The sequence below is a fragment of the Rhinichthys klamathensis genome, unplaced genomic scaffold, assembly GCF_029890125.1.
Source record: "Rhinichthys klamathensis goyatoka isolate OS25496 unplaced genomic scaffold, OSU_Roscu_1.1 h1tg000178l_1, whole genome shotgun sequence".
In the NCBI taxonomy this organism is placed as follows: Eukaryota; Metazoa; Chordata; class Actinopteri; order Cypriniformes; family Leuciscidae; genus Rhinichthys; species Rhinichthys klamathensis.
Window position 1 is genome coordinate 1082675 of NW_026606707.1, and position 22263 is coordinate 1104937.

Below are 22263 nucleotides of genomic sequence, written 5' to 3' on the forward strand. Positions count from 1 at the left end.
CCATAACTTCTAAACAAAAACATTACTGCATTACATTTAATAGCCTACATTTATAGGCCTACATGACTATTAATATAACAGCATTTTTAATATGAATACAGGCACATTTCTGCCAAAAAATTTGTTTTACTAAGTTACAGTTAATTCATAAGTTGTGGAGTGAAATGTCTTCTAACTGGTTTGTTCTTGGAACAATGTTTCACCTGTTTTTTTGCGTCAAGATGTTGAGAATATCAGCGCTGTTTAATCTGGCTTTTAACTAGCTTAAATCACAGCCATCTGTGGGTTTATAATAGAGATAGAGAATTCTGCACAGAATTGAAATGCTTCTCAGTGGATCGCGCAACTCTGAGTAAAAATGTTCGCGTGATCGAGATCAGTCCGCACAGCTGCTTCGGCCGCGATCGCAGTTTTTTTGGGCCGAGCTGATAATGATCCGCGCTGGCATTGCTGCCACCTACACTACTGGAGTGTGAAATAGATTAGTGGGGGGGGGGGGGGGGGGGGGAACAGGTTATGACTGGGTGTGTGGCGGGTGGTGGGCCGGCCCGCCGGCCGTCCTGGAGTACCGGCCGTTCTGTGATACTCCAGATCACACAGATGGCCAGTCCGCCCCTGGTGCATTATCCTGCTGGAAGTAGCCATCAGAGGATGGGTACATGGTGGCCATGAAGGGATGGACATGGTCAGAAACAATGCTCAGGTAGGCCGTGGCATTTAAACGATGCCCAATTGGCACTAAGGGGCCTAAAGTGTGCCAAGAAAACATCCCCCACACCATTACACCACCACCAGCAGCCTGCACAGTGTAAACAAGGCATGATGGGTCCATGTTCTCATTCTGTTTATGCCAAATTCTGACTCTACCATCTGAATGTCTCAACAGGAATCGAGACTCATCAGACCAGGCAACATTTTTCCAGTCTTTAACTGTCCAATTTTGGTGAGCTCTTGCAAATTGTAGCCTCTTTTTCCTATTTGTAGTGGAGATGAGTGGTACCCGGTGGGGTATTCTGCTGTTGTAGCCCATCCGCCTCAAGGTTGTGCATGTTGTGGCTTCACAAATGCTTTGCTGCATACCTCGGTTGTAACGAGTGGTTATTTCAGTCAAAGTTGCTCTTCTATCAGCTTGAATCAGTCGGCCCATTCTCCTCTGACCTCTAGCATCAACAAGACATTTTCGCCCACAGGACTGCCGCATACTGGATGTTTTTCCCTTTTCACACCATTCTTTGTAAACCCTAGAAATGGTTGTGCGTGAAAATCCCAGTAACTGAGCAGATTGTGAAATACTCAGACCGGCCTGTCTGGCATCAACAACCATGCCACGCTCAAATTGCTTAAATCACCTTTCTTTCCCATTCTGACATTCCGTTTGGAGTTCAGGAGATTGTCTTGATCAGGACCACACCCCTAAATGCATTGAAGCAACTGCCATGTGATTGGTTGATTAGATAATTGCATTAATGAGAAATTGAACAGGTGTTCCTAATAATCCTTTAGGTGAGTGTATATGAACTGGTCAACCATATCTCTCAACACGCCATTGACGAGTGCTTGGAAAACCGCTGGGGAGTTGGATAGCCCAAACGGCATAACCAAGTATTCAAAATGTCCCCTGGGGGTGTTAAATGCAGTTTTCCATTCATCCCCCTTCCTGATGTGAACCAAATGATATGCATTACGTAAATCCAGTTTTGTGAAGATTGATGCTCCCTGCAACCTCTCGAAATCTGAAGACATCAACGGCAAAGGATAAGTATTCTTTACCATGATGTTGTTCAACCCCCGGTAATCAATGCAAGGTCGCAGAGTACCTTCCTTCTTCCCCACAAAAAAGAATCCCGCCCCCGCTGGAGAAGAGGAAGAGCGGATTAATCCAGAGGCTAGAGAATCAGAAATATATTTCTCCATGGCCTCCCTTTCCAGGATGGAAAGTGAGTAGAGTTTGACCTTAGGCGAAGACTTACCTGGGATTAAGTCTATGGCACAGTCATAGGGACGATGCAGAGGTAGAGAAGCAGCACGAGACTTACTGAACACTTCCTTTAAATCGCGGTACTCTGCGGGCACGTTAGACAAATTCACCGACTCCTTCTGAAACACAGATCAAGACACAGACGAACCAGCAGACACCAGACAGGACACATAACATTGAGTGCTCCAGGAGGAAATAGAACTGTGTCCCCAGTCAACCCTCGGATTGGGCTGTATGAGCCAAGGGTGACTGAGGACTATGGATGTCATGGGTGTGTCCAGTAGTAAAAATGAAATTTGTTCTGTGTGGTTGCCTGATGTGACAAGTGTCAGAGAGTCGGTGGTGAGTGTTATCTCAGGGAGTTCGTGACCATTAAGTGCACAGACGTAAATCTTGTCCTTGAGTGAAGTGAAGGGTATGTTGAGTTTCCGAGCCAGGGTTAAGTCCATGAAGTTACCTTCGGCCCCAGAGTCCAGTAAGGCTTGGCAGTGGTAGGACCGGGTTGCCCAAAGCAGTCTTACCGGAAGGAGAGTGTTGGCTGAGGTCTTGCCCACAGAGATCCCGCCCGACAGTAGCCTCTTGTTTACTGCTGGGCTCTGTCTTTTACGGGTCAGGTGTTCAAAAAGTGTCCCGCCCCGCCAGGAAAGACATAGACCCCTTGTTCTCCGTCGTTCTCTCTCCTCCCGGGAAAGCCGCACTCTACCCACCTGCATGGGCTCGTGATCGAAGAGGGGGCTGACCGCATCGTTGCCACTGGCCTGAGGGACTTTGCGACTCCTGGGAACCACTGTCGTCCTAGTTAGTTGCTCCAGTCGATGTAGTCGCGAATCTACCCTCAGCGCCAGCTCGATGAGACCGTCAAGATTCTTGGGCAGATCCAGGACGAATATCTCCTTCTGGATGCGGTCAGCCAACCCATGCAGGAACATGTGCCTCCTCGTTCCAACGGCACTCAGCAGCGAGGGTACGGAACTCGCTAGAGCATTCAGATACGGATCGCTCACCCTGGTTAAGATCTGTGAGTCGGCATGCTGCCTCGCGTCCAGCGACCGCCCGGTCAAACACTCGCCTTATCTCCTCTGATAGTGCCTGGAACGAGGAGCAGCATTGATGTTGATTTTCCCACACCGCCATTCCCCACAGGGCAGCTTGCCCAGAGAGTAGAGTGAGCAGTGCACCAGTGCCACTTTCGATTCTTCAGTGAAAAATGTCCGTGGCTGGAGTGAAAAAAACATTGAGCATTTAGTGAGAAATGCTCGACAGTAGTCTGGCTCACCTGAATATGGTTCAGGAGTGGGTATGCGTGGTTCCGGTTGATGGCTGGCTACTGGCGGATTGGGGGGAACAGGCGATGGGCTGGGCGCAGCGGGACTCCCCAGATGTTGAACTTGTAGGGTGAGTGCGGACACCTGTGCCACCAATGCTTGCACTGCGCGTCCCGTGACGGCTACACTCTAAAAACTGCTGGGTTGTTCAAACCCAACTTTGGGTCAAATATGGACAAACCCAGCCGCTTGATTACATTTTTAAATTACATTTTTAACCCAACGTTTGGGTTTGTCCATATTTGACCCAAAATTGGGCTAAAACAACCCAGCATTTTTTAGAGTGTATGTTCTCTTCCTGTTGATCCATCCTGGCCAGGCTTCGAGACAGGAATTCGTTCAGTTCGGGAGTACTTGCTGAATCCATAGCTGGTCAGATCGTTCTGTTATGATGATAAGTAAACAGAAGATTCAATTGCAAGTGAAACAGTATATATTTATTAGAAGTCCAGGCAGAATAGTGAGAGAGTGATGGTAAGACAATGTCCGGTATGAAGCACTTGGTAGCACAGGGACGCTGAGGGACAACCCAGTCTCACAATGGTGAAGAGATGTATTCCAGCGAAGCAGAGATGGTGAAGTGATGTAATCCAGAGAAACCGGGAGAACTCGAGGACCGGGTAATCAGGAATGAAGTGGAGAGGTGACGGAACAAACTTGACAGCAACAGGATACCGAACCAAACAGGAAACTCAAAGGCAGACACGAACAAACACACACAGGGAACATCCACAACGATCTGACAACGACAGGACGAAAACAGTGAGACTAAATACGACAATTCACCATAACGTCACAACAGTAATAGACGTTCTTCCGGGTGGCAAAAGCCGAAGCGTTCCTATGGCAACGCTAGTAAATTGCTTGGAAGGGAAACCCACTGTCGACTGTAAAAATGTAATAAAAAATGTCGCATTTTTTTATCATAATAACAACTGTGATTAATGATATAAGTAAAAAATATAATAAATATGTAATATAGTAGGCCTACACATAATTAGCAAATTACTCTCTAGCTCTTTTTTTCTAGCCAAAATAACGTGCTATATAGCCTATCATGGTCATTAAATGGCTTTCCTGAGGTAAATGTTATGTGACATAATTGTTCTCCAGCTGTTATATTAACCTGTTTGCGCGGTTGAAAAACACTGAATGGTCGATATTATGTATATACATTTCGGTAAGTTGCGTGAGAAAATGGATGTGTGGCGTGAGAGCGTGTGAAAAGTGTGAAGAGTCTCACGGTCAATGCGTGAGAGTGCAGCCCTCTTTTACTGCAGGCAGTGACTGGCAATGAGTCTGATCTTCAAAAGAGACAAGTTTACTAATATTAGTCTCGAATTTCCCCGGCTGAAGATAAATGCTCTGCTATGATTTTGTAGTCAGATGGACCGTTTTGAGAATACACGAAGCAGAGTTGTTAAAGTCCCCGTGAACCGGAAGTTGCAAACGACTTTTCTCCAGTGTTGTGACGTATTTCCGAGAGAAACGGAATACTTAATGAGGCAAAATGGTGGGCGTGGCTTTTTTCCCAACTAGCACCTGATTGGATCTAGAAAAGTAGGTGTTTTCATTCAGCCTGTCTCCTGTCAGTTGGAGGGGCGTGATTATGGATGTTAAGAAGACGCCCAAACCGTGAAACCTACGTCATCAGGCAAGGTCCTCCAACGCAGAGGGGAGGGGAAATTTCAGATTTTGATTAAAGATTACGAAGCCAAAAATTTTTTTTGTGTGGATTGACTTGCATGGATGAATTGTTCACCAAAAAACGATAAATTTAGGCAAACAAAGTAAGTATGGTCAATTTTGAATTCATGGGGACTTTAATATTGTTCTAATTATTGCACTTAAGACTGATAGCACATGCAGATCAAATAACAACAACAAAAAATTGGAGAAACAAGCAAGTGACGATCAAATCATTGGATCAAATCACTGATCTATATAGAATGACATTATATAGATCAGTGGATCAAATGCACCTAAACGAGTGACGTCATTCCTTATGTACGCGGTTTGTATCACAGTCTTGTATCCATGGCAACGCTCAGCTGCGTAGCCGCGTAGTGACAGTTAACGGTGCTCCTCAGACTCAGCCTTGTGTTTTCTCTGTCCGTCGTCTGTCTAAAAGGTATTTTTAATTTTTAGATTATTATAAATTAGTTACCATAACCACTGTCCATCTTTAAATTATATGAAAATGTTGCTGAAGTTGTCCGCAATGTACCGCTGACAACCGTTATGCTTAACACTACGAAGCTATAACGTTATGTAGCTGAAAGAGACAACGTTTCACATATGGATAAAATCATAACCGAATATGTTCATTTTGTTGTTTTAGGTAGATGCCAAAAGGGGAGAATTGGCATCGGATTAATCCCACAGCTGACCGACAAACACACACACACACAGCTGTCAGCGCATTTGAAGACACACACACACACACACACACACACACACACACACACGGAAATAGCACTTTTACAATCGTTTAAATAAATAATTTACTTTGTTCCTTACACCGTGTCTGTTTTCTTTGGTTAGCCAGAAGTAAAATAAAATAAAATGATATTCAGGGGACTAAACGCGAAAGTCCCGCGAAGATCCGAAGACGACGTCTTCGCGAAGATCCGCGGGACATCAAGCGGACCCTACACGGGTAACTTACGTTCGGGGGGACGTTCACACAGGCCGTTTAGGGGACGTTCTGGGGACCTTTTTTTGTTAGCTGGGAGTCCCGCTATAAACTACTGTAATCTGCAGTTACAGAACGTCATTAAGTAGCACTGGTAGCCTAATATTTACACTATTTATTTATTGGTTGTATTATTTATTGGTATGATAAAAAGAAGCTTTAAATTACCATTATTACAATTACATACATAAATGCAGGCATGTATGCTTATTCAAATTTGCGGCTATAAAGTTTAAAACCAAATCTTTTTTTCTTTTTTCCTATTTTTTTTTTTCGGGGATTATCATGTAATTTGTCTTTTGGGTGGAGTAAATTGGACAAATACGCAGTGTAATATTGTATTAGTAATGGGTCAAACTTATATGTGTTAAGAAGGCAAACATTTTTACATAAAATTGAGACTAAATTAAAATGTTCGCAAAAAACGTATTCCTGCTTTTAAATGAACAACTCAATATAAAAAGTGTATGGCAGACAGCAGGCAGGCTAGTGTAAACCGGTGTAAACGTGACAGTGATTTGATTGGTTATGGTGACTCTGGCGTGGGTGGACCAATATAGTAAACAAATCCTGTCTGCGCATGCGCAGTGTGCGAGTGCTGATGGAGGTTTGTCAGGAGAAGGATCTGCTGTTAGCTAAACGTCTCTACGAAGGTTGAGGGCAGCTATAAGCATTTTGTTCGACAGTCAGTAAGTAAATATGTGCATATAACCTCCTTGTTATTGTCTGTATTTACGCTATTTCTATAATATACGGTTTAAAAGCATTGTTAGTAGTGGTAAAGTTGCTAGCTTCGAAGAGCTAACGTTAACCGTTGCACTTTCACTACACTGCATCCAACAGCTAGGTTTCCAATTTACGCACATCATATGTTATATTTATCATTTGTACTTGGTATATTTTGCACAGCCTGTCGTGTACTTTGTATAGGTTTGATCTTTTAATTCATCCGATGATAAATTAATGATACATTTGTACATGATAATGTTTACGTTTGGCCTAACTCGTTAGCCTAGCCATACGACTTTTAAAGAGACGCTGGTGTTAGCCAATCAGCATCAGATCTTCCGAATACAAGGCGGGGCGTGCGAATGGGCGTAGCGTGTATTGTGTGTACAGTACCGTACGGGTTGCATTGTAAGAATATGAGGTTTTTGTCTCACTGTCTTAGCCATATTAGGCCTATTTGCCAGCCTTTACACCGGAATGCTACTCGGATGTAGTTTGTCACATGTGGTTTAAGGTTCACATGTGGTTCTGCTAAAACATCTGTGGTTAACTACATTAAGGGAAGTTAATGAAACCTAGCAACCCAGCATGACAGTAAAGCGATGACTGTGATGTAAATTAAGTCAAAGTGACTGGTCGTCTGGGTAATCGTGTAATAATGGTCTAAAGTCATCCCACATATTTAGCAGGGGTTTTCAAACTGTGCTCTGGGAGGGATCATGGAAAAGTTAAAAGGAAACCATTGTAAAAAAAAAGTTTCAATTAGAATAAATAGTTAATTAAATAACAATTATATTTAAACGAATAAAGATCAAAATAAAAAAATAAAATGGATTAAAATGAATGAGTAAATAGATGTGTTAATAAATACATACTAAATTTAAACAGTACAATGTAATGTAAGCTAAATATTTTCCAAATAATATTTTAGACACATTTTCACAGTATAATTTGGGTTTTTAATACAAGATAATATTTGCCTTTTAAATTTTAGGATGGGAGTCCCTCACACAATGATGATCATTTTTGGTGATCTGTGGCATCTGAAAGATTGAAAACTCCTGTTATATAGTGCTAAAAAACATGACTTTAAGCTTGATTTTAATGTCAAATAACATGCTTTTTTATGTTTCAGTATTTTGCTAATATAGTCTGTTTTATATTAGTTGTACTTTGAGAATACAGTCCCAATAACATTTGTCATACAGGTGCTAAGGACTCAGTCGGTCAAGATGGCATCAGACACGCCGATTTCGAGGGGTATTATGACCTTTTACCCCACTGGTGAAGAGTTCAAGAACTTCAGCCGCTACATTGCGTACATGGAGTCCCAAGGTGCACACAAGGCAGGCCTAGCCAAGGTTAGAGGAAAACCCTACTTTCTTGACATAAAAAAAATCTCATAAGGCTACTGCTGTCAATAAGTCATTCACAAAATTATATTTATTTTTCTAAATTACAGATCATCCCACCCAAAAACTGGAAGCCTCGACGTTCATACGATGACATTGACGACCTGCTAATACCTGCACCAATTCAGCAGGTTGTGACTGGGCAGTCGGGGCTGTTTACACAGTACAACATCCAGAAGAAATCCATGACTCTGAAAGAGTTCCGCAAAACAGCCAACAGCGACAAGTAAGTCTTGTTGACTCATTTTCTTGTTACTCATTTTCTAGTAGAAATTGATTATAAATGCACTTGTCCATCCCTTTTGAAGGTTTTGCAGCCCTCGGTATGATGATTTTGAAGAGCTTGAAAGGAAATACTGGAAAAATGTAACCTTTAACCCTCCCATCTATGGAGCTGATGTGAATGGGACTCTGTATGACCCGGTGAGTAAACGCTTGTAAGCAATCTGAATGATTTTTTTTTGGTTTCACTTTTGGTTTGAGAGCTCTGAAGTGAATGGAGTCATTGTTTCTTTTTTCGTGTCTTATGCAGGATGTCAAGGAATGGAATGTAGGGCATTTGAATACCATCCTTGACACCGTGGAGCATGAAAGTGGTATTACTATAGAGGGAGTAAACACACCCTACCTCTACTTTGGCATGTGGAAAACCACTTTTGCTTGGCACACTGAGGACATGGATCTCTACAGCATTAATTACTTACACTTCGGGGAATCAAAGTCCTGGTAATTGCACCTGCGGCTTTCAATTAAAGTCTTGAATTGATTTTTTAATAGAAGAATGTCATTTGTAGATGAAATGTGTGCCTTTAGGCATAAAGATGGTTGTTGTAATTGTCTGTCCTGATGCCAAGTGTTAAATTCATCTGGAATCTCATAGGTACTGTGTGCCTCCAGAACATGGAAAAAGACTGGAGCGGTTAGCCAAAGGTAAACAGCTTATTTTGTCGTCAATTCTGCACAGACAATTTGATTTATATTTTCTCATATATAATACTTGCCGTTGTAATACAGGCTTTTTCCCTGGAAGTTCACAAAACTGTGAAGCATTTCTTAGACACAAGATGACTCTTATTTCACCTTCAATTCTAAGGAAGTATGGCATTCCCTTTGAAAAGGTATGTTTTTATGATCATGAGTGCATTTTGCCCAACTGATGACTTGTTTTTTTTATATCATAAGCGGACCATATTATGCGTCCTTAGAATACACGTGTTTGTAACTTTATGTTTGAGGAGGCTTTGTGATGTCATTGTCCATTTTTGATTTGTAGATCACTCAGGATGCAGGAGAGTTCATGGTGACATTTCCATACAGCTATCATGCAGGCTTTAATCATGGCTTTAACTGTGCTGAATCTACTAACTTTGCCACAAGGCGATGGATCGACTATGGAAAACAAGCCATACTGGTAAAAAATAATGTACAAAAGTTCATTCAAAAAATTGGGGTCAATAATCTTTTTGTTTTATGACGCTTATGCTCACTAAGGCCATTTATGTGATAAAAAAAATACAGTAAAAACAGTCATATTGTGAAATATTACAATTTAAAATGTGTTTTTTTTTCTAGTTGAGTATGTTTTAAAAATTTAATTGATTCAGTGATGTCAAAGCTGAATTTTCAGCATCATTACTTCAGTCACATGTCACACGATCCTTCTGAAATCAGTCTAAAATGCTGATTTGGTGTTCTGATTATGTTGACAACAGATGTCCTGCTTAATTTTTGTGCAAACTGTGATCCTGTTTTCAGGATTCTTTGATGAATAGAGCTGAAATAGAAAAATGTAAATAGAAATATTTTGTAACATTATGAATGTCTTCACTGATGCTTTTGATCAATTTAATGCATCCTTGCTGAATGAATGTATTCATTTATTTAAAAAAATATATATATTACTGACCCCAAACTTTATTTATCGTGTGCTGAAATGCCTGTACACAACATAGTGCATTAATCTTATAAAAATATCAATCTTGTATCTTTTTCCCTCAGTGTTCATGTAGGAAAGACATGGTGAAGATCTCCATGGATGTGTTTGTAAGGAAATTTCAGCCCGAACGCTACGAGCTGTGGTTGGCGGGGAAGGACAATGCTCCCATTGACCACTCCAAGCCCACGCCTGAAGCAGCTGAGTTTTTAGGTGGAGAGGCTGGAAAGAGTGGTGCTCAGGAACTCGTTGAGAACCAAAGCAGTGAGGGACAAAAGAAAAGGTAAAAAAGTTACGCTCGCTTTACTTCTTACATTGTACATACTGATATGTAAAAAACATGTAATATCAATCTCCAATGTTGTCCCTTATCCAATTAAATTAGCCTGGCCAAACAAAGGATAGGAACCAAAAGACACCGAGTGTGTCTCGACTTACCAGAGGAGGTTCTTCCAAAGAGTGAAACAAACGACGAGGAGGCTGAATATGGAAAGAAGGGGCGCTTGACTCCATACATAGAACAATGCAGAGAGTATCAAGGTACATCATGTGGTTATGCCTAAAAAAACTTTCAACTTTAAGTGATAGCGGTTGTTGGAACTCCTTTGTTTTTACATTTGATAAAACATTTATTTCAGAATTGAAGGACGAAGACAACCTTCTGCCACTGACAGGTTCGAACAATTTAAAGATGCTTCCAGGTTCCAGAAGTCCTGCATTTGGGGAGCGTGTTAGGGGTGCGGGTTGTAGTGCTGCAAACCCGGTGACTGAAACTACTTCTCTGTCCTCAGCCTGTGTCCAGTCCTTCCCAAAGCGTCATCTCTCTATAGCATCTGTCCCTACTGTCCCTCACTGCCTGTCAGCCGTGCCACGGATTTCTACCAAACCAGGGGTGGCGAGCCTTCTCTTTCATCGGACCCTGAGCCCTTCAGATGCCCTACAGGTCCATAGCTATGCAACCAAATCAGCGCTCAGTAAACCCGAGAAACCCAGGACAGAGAAACTCAGAGAAGAACTCAGAGAAGAGCTCAAAGAACCAGACATTCAACTAGATGTGAGGCCAAATACGCAAACTCCACGGCCAAATACGCAAACTCCACAACCAAACACAGAGGTTGGTAACTGCATTGTCTTAGTGTGTATATTTCAAAAATGAGCATTTTGTAGTCGAGTGCTTTAACATATAAAAAAAAGCGAGTAGGTATGCAATTAAATCAGGGGTGGTATTAAAATGGTTTGTTATGGCTGTTAACTGAATGGATGTTAATCTGTATTTTGTCTGAGTAAATTGAAAATAAATCTCTAAAATCAATACTTTTAAATATGATTTCAAGTGAATTCAGGCATCATAACAGTAGAATGTGCAGTATGAAAATTGATATTAGTTTTAAGATTTATTGAAGATGAAATATTGTTAAATGTATTAATGTTTTTAATGATTACTTTTAAATTAGTTGGATGACTTAAAAGATAATCTAAATGTAAAAATAGTGGAATGAGCTGCATAATTAAATATCTAAAAACAACCATTACTGATAAATGAAAAAATATTTGATAACTGATATGGTACCAGTATATTTTGCATACCTAATTGTGTATATATATATATATATATTTTTTTTTTTAAGAAAATAATACTTTTATTCAGCAAGGATGCATTAAATTAACCAAAACAGTAAAGACTTTTATAATGTTACAAAATATTTCTGTTTCAGATAAATTTAGTTGTTTTGGACTTTTTTTTATTCATCAAAGAATCCTGAATAAAATGTATCACAGTTTCCACAAGAATATTAAGCAGAACTGTTTTTAATAGTGATAATTATAAGAAATTAATTATTTTTAATGCACATGAAATATATTCGGCTTTTTTCACAAACATGACATCACAAATAATGTTTTAAAAACAAACTCAAAATGAAGCACTTCCACAACACACATCCAAATGAAATGAACGCCTCTCTTGCTTTTGTTCAGCATAAAATTGAGGGAGAGAAAGAGAATAAGAGCATGAAGAGGAAACTGCAGCCACTCAGCAAGTTGCCGTACTTGCATCCCCTGCTCAGAGAGAACTCCAGTGATGACGGTTAGGATCTGTTTCATGTAGTTCATTTATTGGTGCATCACTGTTTGCTCTTTCTCATGAACTCCTTCACTCCACAGAGATTCAGGAGCCAGCAGCAGAGCCAGAGGAGACCAATCCCTGGGCCAGACTCCTGGCTCCCATGTGGCAAAGCAAGCCTCGCGATTTTAGAGTTGAGAAGGATTTCAACTTCCGCATGGGCCAGCAACCGCCGTACTGTGCAGTGTGTGCACTCTTTCACATGTACACACAGGTAACACATGCTAATACTATCATCACGGAAATCTATTATTACTCAGCTTTCATTTGTGCGAACCAGCCAACACAGTCTGTCTCACTGGCCGTTTGATTCTGCTAGTGGCTCAGAAATCACACACTTATGTCTGGTGAATTGTGAAGACAAAATAGGCTAAAAGATGTGATGTAATTATTCTTTTATTCGTGAGCTGATAATTGAAAGATGACTTGTGCGAACCTCTAAAAGACTGTGCCCTGCACATTGCTGTTGTCATCTGTGTAGAGTGATGTAATCCGTCTGAGCCAGTGCGGTTCTGCAGCTGAAGGAGGAGAGCAGAGGACCATGCCGCTGATACCAGAGATGTGCTTCACCAGCAGCTCTGAGGGACGCCTGTCCACCCCGAATCTGGATAAAGATGGCACTAGCCAACTCGTCAGCTGCTCTGTGTGTAGTGTGCGCGTACACACCAGTAAGTTTGTCCTTCACTGTTGCCACTGAAATATGTGCAGTTGAAATGACATGTCTCGCCAGTCACTGCATTTTAAAAGCATTTTACTACTTCCTTTATAATTTTGTTTGCCGTTTACGTCACCATTCAAAGGTTTGAGGTCAGTAAGATTTTTTTTGAAAGAAATTAATACTTTCATTCAGCAAGGATGAATTTACATTGTAATCATTTTATTTGTAATATTTGGCTAGTTTTTGTGCTGCTGCGCGTCCATGTGTGTGTAATAAGCAGAGTGTACGCCTATAGGCGTATATTACTAATGCGCTTTCTAAATAACAAAAAAAATATTGGGCCATTGACTTTAGACCAGGTTTCAGTTGGTCAATGGCGCAGTCTTTCAGTTGAATCAAAATATCAACGCGCCAACAATGCGCCTGAACACACCTCGTTTTTTTTAGACCAGCGAACTTTCAGAATTTCCACCATTTCAGAATGTGCAAACAGGTGGGTCTATGATAGGGCCCTAAAGTGTAAAAAAGTCAATATATATATGATAGGGCCCTAAAGTGCTGTTTCATGTTGATTTTGGTGAAACATGGTGAAAATCTTGAGATGGTAACCAGTTACATAATTAAAATATATGCACTTTTCTTTATTGATTGGTATAAATGCTATCCAAAAGTTTTTATGTTGCAAAAGAAATGTTTATATCCATGTAATTTGTCTGCTACCTGTAAAAATATAATTGAATGAATTGTGGATGTTTTGTCTACAGGTTGTTATGGCCTGTCTCGGGATACTAAGCTGGACGGGTGGATGTGTTCCCGCTGTGAAGCGAACGCCATTACTCAGGTTAGTTGGATCATTTGTTTAGGTTTACAGTTGGATTTCTTTTTTTAATTTACTTTTTAAACCTCTGTCATGCATTTTTCGAGCTGCTAGGGAGTGCTATCATATCTGGCCATCATGTGTGACAAGGTTTTGCTCCCACAAGTTCGTTTGTTTATTATACTCAGTGGTGTGACTAAGTGTTTGTGTCTTTCCCTCAGGACTGCTGTTTATGCTCTCTGAGAGGAGGAGCTCTGCAGAAGGCAAACAATGACAAGTAGGTACCCAGGAGCCTCCTGAGGGAGCACTCCAAGGTCAGATTGCACATTTTCAATAGCACACATTCCTCTCAGCTGAATGACACTCTTATGTACTGACTCTCTCAGCTGCTTGACAGCATGTCATGTGAAGGGTTTTACCTCAGGTGCCAGTGAAACCTGATTTGCTTGACAATGTGGTTTTGTTGCAGGTGGGTTCATGTGTTATGTGCCGTGGCAGTGCTGGAGGCTCGATTCGTGAACATTGCAGAGCGCAGTCCTGTTGATCTCGGTAAAATCCCGCTTCAGAGATTTAAGCTGGTGAGTTAATGTTTTGCACAAACATATGACACAATCTGAATGCTGTGCTGATTGGCATATACAGGGAAAGTGGATTTATATAATTTATTTTTTGTACTAGCCACATCTTGGCTAGTACAAAAACGAGTCATTTAACTACACTGTTGAAGGTGTAATTAATTACTTTTAACTTGCCCAACACTGGTTTAGGGTTAGTCAATTAATACATAAAAATGAATAAATCTTACAGAACCCAAACCTTTGAATGAGAATGTATGTGCATGCAATATTATATGAAACAATGAAGCATTTTTTCATGCTATTTGTTGGAAAATGATCTTGTTACGTTTTTTTTTCTTTCATATTTCTGAAAAATAGTAGGTAGGTTGGCAGCATCTCTGCTCTTAAGGCCCAGATAGATATACTTCAAGCGAAATTGAAGAACGAACTGATGTGATGTAATTTCGAACAAAATCAGGCCAAAACGAAGTTAGTTTGAAGTTCGTATTGGGAGTTCGAAACAGCTTGCCAAAGCGAGCTTTCCGGGAAAGTTTGCTACGGCTGGTAAACACCTTTGTACTACCATTAGTCCATGGCGATATGTAATAGCTAGGTGTGCACGGAGGCCCCGCCCTCTTTCACGCGGAAATCTTTTCCTCTTCATTTCTCCTGTTCGATTCGTAGAGGTCAGGCGCGGACATGAACACACTGGAGAGCTGCTTTATAGTACAAAATGAAGTTGTAGCTCTGATGAAACACTGACACTGTTTTTCATGTTTAATACAGTAAAGCAGCTTGATTTTAAGAAATCTATTGCATAAAGTGCTATATAAATAAACATGACGTGACTTTACTAGAGTGCCGAATTGCAGAGCTCTTGCAAACATATCCACGTTGCAATGATGATCGGATTCTTTTCTTATGCTTTATTCTTAATTCATCAGAATTTGTTTAACTGAAGTCTTTCTCAAGTTTCTATTGTTAAAGGCATGACTAACAATGGTTCCTTTTCAGAAATGCCAGTACTGTCGTAAGTGGGTGAAGAGGAGCTCGAGTTGCTGCGTGCAGTGCTCACACGGCCGCTGCTCATCTTCCTTTCACGCCACCTGTGCACAGGCAGCCGGGGTTCAAATGCACCCAGACGATTGGCCATTCGTTGTTTACTTCACCTGCTGGAGACACAAGGGCGGCAACCAAATGGAGGTACACAATACAGACGTGTTCAGGAAGAATACAATTGAAAAGAGGGGGATAGCAAAGTCTAGATATGACACCTGAACAATGGAAACGCATATAGAAGCCCCTTCACTGTTTTGGGCTTTAACTACATTGAATGGCACAATAAGGGCATGATAATAGGACAGATTCTCCTTCATTTTCTGGTATACTGCCTCTGCTCTGCACTGGTGGTTTTAATATAGGGGGGAAACCATAAAATGCATAAATCTGTATAATTGCACATAGTTAACTAAATATATCAAAATATACTTCCCATATCTCATGTTGACGTTGGTCCAACGTCCAATCAAACTGTATCGTGTTTGCTGCAAATTCGCCTGTCATTCAAAAATATCAGGGTGATACAACTGTCCTGATATTATAATGAAGAAAAAAGCCTCATTAAAGTCAGCATGAAATGGACTTTATTTTCTGAGTGCTTGTTATTTATCTTATTGTGAACCATTCATCCATGCATGTGTTTTATTTATTTGTTATCTTATTACACCTTGTAATTTTAAAGCTGCAGTCCACAGTTTTTCCTCTTTGTCGCCATCCCTGTTCGAAATCTGCAATTGCAGTTATTCGCAGAATTATCAACTTTGCGTGAGTTGTAGTTCGACACAGCACAGCGTGGAAGAACAGTGTTTGAGGAGAGTGTGCAGCTGTCAGTCACTGCGCCGGTGTAGATACTGGCATTCAGAATCCCAGATTATTCTTTTTGGAAGTATGACCAACATAATAATTTTCACCGATGAAAATGTCATCTGAACAAGTAAGAAACATCCGCTTTTGTTCTGGTTCTGACATTGCAGTAAATCGCGCTGATTAAATCTAAAAATCGCTTATCATATCATGCAAAACCGTGCAAATTATACTTTGTTCTCAAATTGTTAGTGTTAACAACGTCAGCATTGCGTGACTACATGTAATGTCCTTCCGATATGTATCCTTGTTTTCGCATGGGTCCGGTTTCAGTCTCTTTTTTTCTGTAGCCACTCCGAAGTCCGAACAAAGTCTTTTGCATTTTACAACGGGTGAATCTGTTGTCACTGGTGATTGTCGTTTGAACCTTTCTGGATCCGCCATCAAATTGATAAGTTTAATTATATCAAGTGCTGTGAGAAAAGGCTATAAATCTCCACCTCCAACATCCTCACACGCAATATAGCCTATACTAGCCGAGACTCCTCCTTTATGTGTACAGATGTGACGTAATGACTCAAAGACATGCTCGAATCTCCTGCGGAAATCCACCAGTACCACTGGAATGAAAAACATTATTACACGCTTACCGTTTTGAATCGAGCTAAGGCAAGCAGAGAGTTTTGAACACTGGCGGGTTATGTATTTTCTCAAATATGTATTTTAGATAATTTTTAACCCAAAAAAAGCTACAGACTGCAGCTTTAAATGATTGATCTTCCATTGAATTGACAGACTTCTCTCTGGTCATGTACACAGAACTTAATCATTTTAGGCTCATTAAACCTGTCCCTTTCTTTTAATCGACCTCAAGTTTGCATTCAGATCTGCCTCACTTCAGGCAACAATAACCAATTGATTTTTGTGTTTTTCTATAATCTATTTTATTCTGCTGTACATCACTATAGAGAAGAAAAAAAAATCTGTTGCTACTTTAATTTCATGAAAACATTTTCAACTTTAAAAGTGTAAAAATTCTTGAGAAGAAAACCTTAAGCAGTCAGGGATAATCTTATATTATTTATTTATTTGAAATAAAAATATTTGAACAAATCTGCTTTACTGCCGATTAAACCATAGACATGCAGAATACTAAAATACGTAAAGGAAATGATATAATAGAGAGGACCCCTGCAGACTCTCATTACTGTGGGTCAAGGCCATTTACTGTAGTCTCTTAAAAATCAGATAATTTGCGCTTTTTATGAATTGTAAAATGCCATGGAGTGTGACTCTCCAAATACTTTTTTGGACAAAAGGAAAATATTACTCCATGGTTACACCTTACATTTTAGTCCTTTTTTTTAATTTAATTTAATTTTTTTGTCTTTTTTATGGGTTTTCAAAACAATATGAAACAAACATAATTCCTAAAAATTAATTTCTCAAAACTTGACACAACTAGTAGAACCAGTTTTACAGTAACTGGTCTGTCTGGGTGTTTCAGCGGGGTGGAGTTCTTATCTTTGAGCCAGTATGTATACATATTTTAAGTATAAGCAATGTGTTTGCTGTAAGCCAAGTATGTTAGTGGACTATTGTTAACAGTTCAAAAGATGTGTGTTAGATGTTATCTTATGCCTCGTTTCCACTGAGTGGTACGGTACGGTTCAGTACGGTACGGTTCGGGTCGGGTCGCTAAACCATGATCGGGGCTCGCGTTTCCACTGCCAACAGTACCCTACTTGATAGGCGTGGTGTATGCCGGAGAGAAGCGATCGACGTCATTTTCGCGCGAACAAAAGCGACATAGTAAACAACAATGGATGACAGACAGCAGATCTAGTTCTTGCTTCTCGGGATGTTTGTCACAAGAAACAAGCGCTGGCATTAGGCGTTTCTCAATACCAAGTAGCCACGCAAAGTCCGACTCAGGAGAATGACGCCGAGGACGCGAGTCCAGTAATTCTGCCAATGGAACAGCGCGTTCTTGAATGCGCCACTCAGCTCGCTCTGCTACTCCGGTTATGTACATTTAAGGCAACAATAAAACGAAATATGTTATAAAACACCACTCTGCTTCTTTTCGATTTAATTTAAATACATTTTAAACATTATAAGCACGCAAATGTGGTTCAGGCAACGCACAGCTATTGATTATATTCACTGCATGTATGTAACGTTATATTTATAACAAAACTAAATATAAAACACAATCCTGCCTCTTTTCGTTTAAATTTAAAAATATTAAACATATTCCAGGCAATGAATTGCATAGGTACAAATGTTGCAATAAACAACATTACAGATGATCTTGTAATAAAATAAAATAAATGACAAAACTATCTATTTTTGGTGAATTTCAGTTTTATAATAATAGCCATTATAAAAGTATAAGTAAAAGGTACAAAAATATATACAGTAAAGCTTTAATCACAAAGCAAACAATTCAGTCAAATATACAAATTCAGCGCTCAAATATATGAAACTTCACTTAGCCTTCTGCCAAAACTATTGGCCAGGGAACGAATTATAGATTCACGAGACCAAAGATTGCCTGTTAGGTCTGTACAAGACGAATTATATCTCATGTTTAACCAATACAGAGACGTCAGAGTCAGCGGCAAACATCAGAACGGCTAGCCGGGGAAAGGCTGCTCCAGGCGGGGTACTTGAGCGCCGAGCGTCCGGTGATTGCTTGGAATGGATCTTCAAATGATCATAAATCTATAAATAAACCACAGATTTGAGCTTTAAAAAACTACTTTCTCGCCTGAAAAACTCTTAAAACTACATTTCGTGACACAATAACAGTAGTATTATATTTTAACTGTATGCTTCTTGTTTTTTTTTTTATAAATTAACTGTATGCTTCTAATGCCCTTGTAGCACGCGCAAGTGACGATACTCTGTCAACCAATCACCGTTCTGCAGTGAGTCTAGCTCCACCTTTTAGTACCGTACCACTGTGCTAGGTACCCCAACGGAAGGGTACCCAAAAAGTGGTACGGTACGGTTCGGCTTTTTGGTACCATTCACAACTTTTGACAGTGGAAACGCAAATAATTGCGTACCGAACCGAACTGTACCGTACCGTACCGCTCAGTGGAAACGAGGCATTATATGTATGTCTGATCTCTGACGTCATCTTCTGCAGCGCAACAAGGCATCAATGCGGGAGTTGGTGAAGGGGCAGAAAGTGATCTGCAAGCACAGAAATATGCGATACTACCATTGTGAGGTGGTTGAGCTGACCAAAGCCACCTTCTACGAGGTTATCTTCGATGATGGCTCATTCAGTGACAACCTCTTCCCTGAGGATATAGTGGTATGTGAGGGGCTATGCAGCTCAAAACAATGTTTAGTGATCAAATGCACAGTGTACTGAAGCAGTGCTGGTCTTTATTTCTCAGAATAGAGACTGTCTGAAGCTCGGTCCACCGTCAGAGGGCGACGTAGTTCAAGTACGCTGGACAGATGGCCTGATCTATGGAGCCAAATTTGTGTCTGACCATATCATCCCAATGTACCAGGTCAGAGGACAACAAACACAATTGCGCACACGATTTGGGTTAGAGTTCAACTTCAGACACTGCAAAGTAGATAGCGTGTGTAACAGTAGGATCACTGTTTGCAGTGTATAGGATAGTGTAACTGTAAAAAGGCTGTAAAAATCTGTACTGTACACTGTTTAAGTTTAATATCATAACATGCACTACCATATCTATTCACATACATATAATGTCATATTTTTCGATGGAGCCCGTTTTTGACTTTTTTTCATGACATTGACCTTCGTTGTCGTTGCTATTATTGAGGCAATAAGCTATGACGGGTCATGCAGTAGGCTTAAATTTCAGCAGTAGGCCCCTTTACCATGGGTAGTGTACTCTCCTTACCCATGGTAAAATCACTGTAACCCACTGACTCCGGTGGCTGATAAAACTACTGTTATTAAAATCTACTGTTGATGTGTACTGTTATTGTCAATAATATTAATAATAAATTGATCATATTGACAGTAAAGACATTTATAATTTTATAAACGATTTTTTTAAAATAAATGCTGGGGTTTTTTAACTTTCTATTAATCAAAGAATTCTGAAACAAAAGTATCATGGTTTCCACAATTTTAAGACATACAACTGACTTCACATTGATGATAAATGTTCCTTGAGCAGCAAATCAGCTATTAAATTGATTTCTGAAGGATCATGTGACACTGAAGACTGGAGTAATGATGCTGAAAGTTCTGCATTGCCATCACAGGAATAAACGGCATTTTTGCAAGATATTAAAATAGAAAACAATTATTTTAAATTGTAATAATATTTCACAATATTACTTTTTTCTGTATTTTAATCAAATAAATGCAGCCTTCATTCTAAACATGAAAAAAAAAACAAAAAAACACACCAACCCCAAACTTTTGAATGGTAGTGTAATCAGAAAAAAAAAGAAAAAAGTACTATGGTTCATAAGCCTGAGGCTGCCTGGGACTTTCCAGGAAAATGTTGCTCAAGTCAACATGATGATATGGCATGTTTTGGAAAATGGACACATTAGGTAGTTTAGCTTTTTTTCCGCTTATTGACTAAAGGCCGGTTCACACCAAGAATAATAACTAGCGATAACTATATTAGAGTCCACACCAGCGGACGATATCGTTCTGTTTATTCTAAGCACTGCAGGTTTGTCATCTGTTGCTTTAAATGTGCAAGCTCTTTAAAGCAGAATGGATTCTGATTGGCTCTCAATGTTTTTATCATGCATCAGCTGGGAAAAAAGATTCTGAAAGTGATTCCAGGGATATCGTTCCTCTCTGCCATTATCGTTATACTTCTGGTGTGGACTCTGCTATTGTTTTTTATTTACAACGATTTTTTTAACTATATCTTTATTGGTATACTTATCGTCCTTGATGTGAACAGGCCTTAAAGGGATAGTTCACCCAAAAATGAAAATTCTGTCATCATTTACTCACCCTCAAGTTGTTCCAAATCCGTAAGACTTTCGTTCATCTTCGGAACACAAATGTACCGCCAAAAGTACCACCACAGAGAATGGTGGAAAAAGTAGTTTTGTCACCCAACCATGCTGCGTCATTACACAGCTAAATGAGTAGTGTTTTCTGGAAAACATTATAACTGTCCTTCATCAAAAGTACACAATATACATACAAACTGGCTGTACAGTCACACTCAAAGAACAATTATTCCAACATTACCTGAAGACAGCGTAACTGTAGACTGTTTACCGTTGCAAAGCAATATATATAATTTTATAATGGCTTCATTCGCAGCTCATCTGAGGAGAAATTAAAGTGGACTTTTGTAATGCTGAAATAAAAATGGCTATTTTAATTGTTTTCCAGGTGGAATTTGAAGATGACTCTCAGCTTACTGTAAAGAGGGAAGACGTGTACAGTTTGGACGAGGAGCTGCCCAAACGTGTTAAAGGCCGCCTGGTGAGTGATTTTTCTGCCAGCTCTGCTTCATTAAGCGTGCGGTATGTCATTGAGAAACTTATTACAAAACGCCTTTTCCTTGAACTCATTAGCCTGTCATGACACAGAGCTACTGAACACCGTGTGGTTTAACACACATTATACATTTTATTTCTGTCTCTAGTCTGTGGCGTCGGACATGCGCTTCAAAGGGGTGTTTGTGGAGAAGGATGTGAAGCAAGACTCGAAAAGACAGCGGGTGATCAACTCCCGTTATAGGGAGGACTACATCGAACCGGTCATCTACAGAACCATCATGGAGTAACGTCCTCACAAACAATATCTTCAACGAACAGATCAATTGGCAACATAACAAACAGAAAAACAGGCTGGACCAGACGCCTCAATAGTTTGAGTGGACAAACACATCATCACATGATCAGACAACTGCAAATACATGTCCACCACCGGCCTTTGTTTCTAAAACCACCAAGATCATGTTTTAGACCTTCAGGTTGAGTATTAATTCTCATTGAAATGATCCTGCTGTGAGCGGTCTTCGGGCGGCACAATTAAGAGTACAAGAGATGAAATGCTAGGAATGTCTTGTGTAAGAGTGTTTGTTTGTTCGGACGGCACACAACCGGCTCAGGCTCAGCGGCTCTCGGACTCCTACTGTCTTAAGTCAGAGGGCGGTAATGTTTCAACTGTTTTTTTTTTTTTTTTTA

General features: G+C 40.1%; 1 protein-coding gene across 1 annotated transcript; it reads left to right on the forward strand.

The window, feature by feature from the left end:
- The first annotated feature begins 6579 nt into the window (after positions 1-6579).
- kdm4ab (lysine (K)-specific demethylase 4A, genome duplicate b) lies at positions 6580-21897 on the forward strand. The gene is made up of 22 exons (XM_056260785.1): positions 6580-6687; positions 7936-8088; positions 8190-8365; positions 8448-8562; positions 8672-8865; positions 9020-9069; positions 9154-9257; positions 9413-9550; positions 10138-10355; positions 10458-10612; positions 10711-11186; positions 12050-12158; positions 12236-12408; positions 12676-12862; positions 13617-13693; positions 13891-13946; positions 14139-14247; positions 15241-15429; positions 19247-19417; positions 19503-19622; positions 21464-21556; positions 21720-21897. The coding sequence occupies exons 2-22, from the start codon at positions 7960-7962 to the stop codon at positions 21858-21860; spliced, it is 3180 nt and encodes a 1059-aa protein (XP_056116760.1). The 5' UTR covers positions 6580-6687; positions 7936-7959; the 3' UTR covers positions 21861-21897.
- Positions 21898-22263: the final 366 nt, after the last annotated feature.

Coding starts and splice junctions, on each gene's coding strand:
- kdm4ab (XM_056260785.1), top strand. CDS start 7,960: ATGGCATCAGACACGCCGATTTCGAGGGGTATTATGACCTTTTACCCC. Junction 8,563..8,671: donor ATGGGACTCTGTATGACCCG/GTGAGTAAACGC, acceptor TGTCTTATGCAG/GATGTCAAGGAATGGAATGT. Junction 13,694..13,890: donor AAGCGAACGCCATTACTCAG/GTTAGTTGGATC, acceptor TCTTTCCCTCAG/GACTGCTGTTTATGCTCTCT.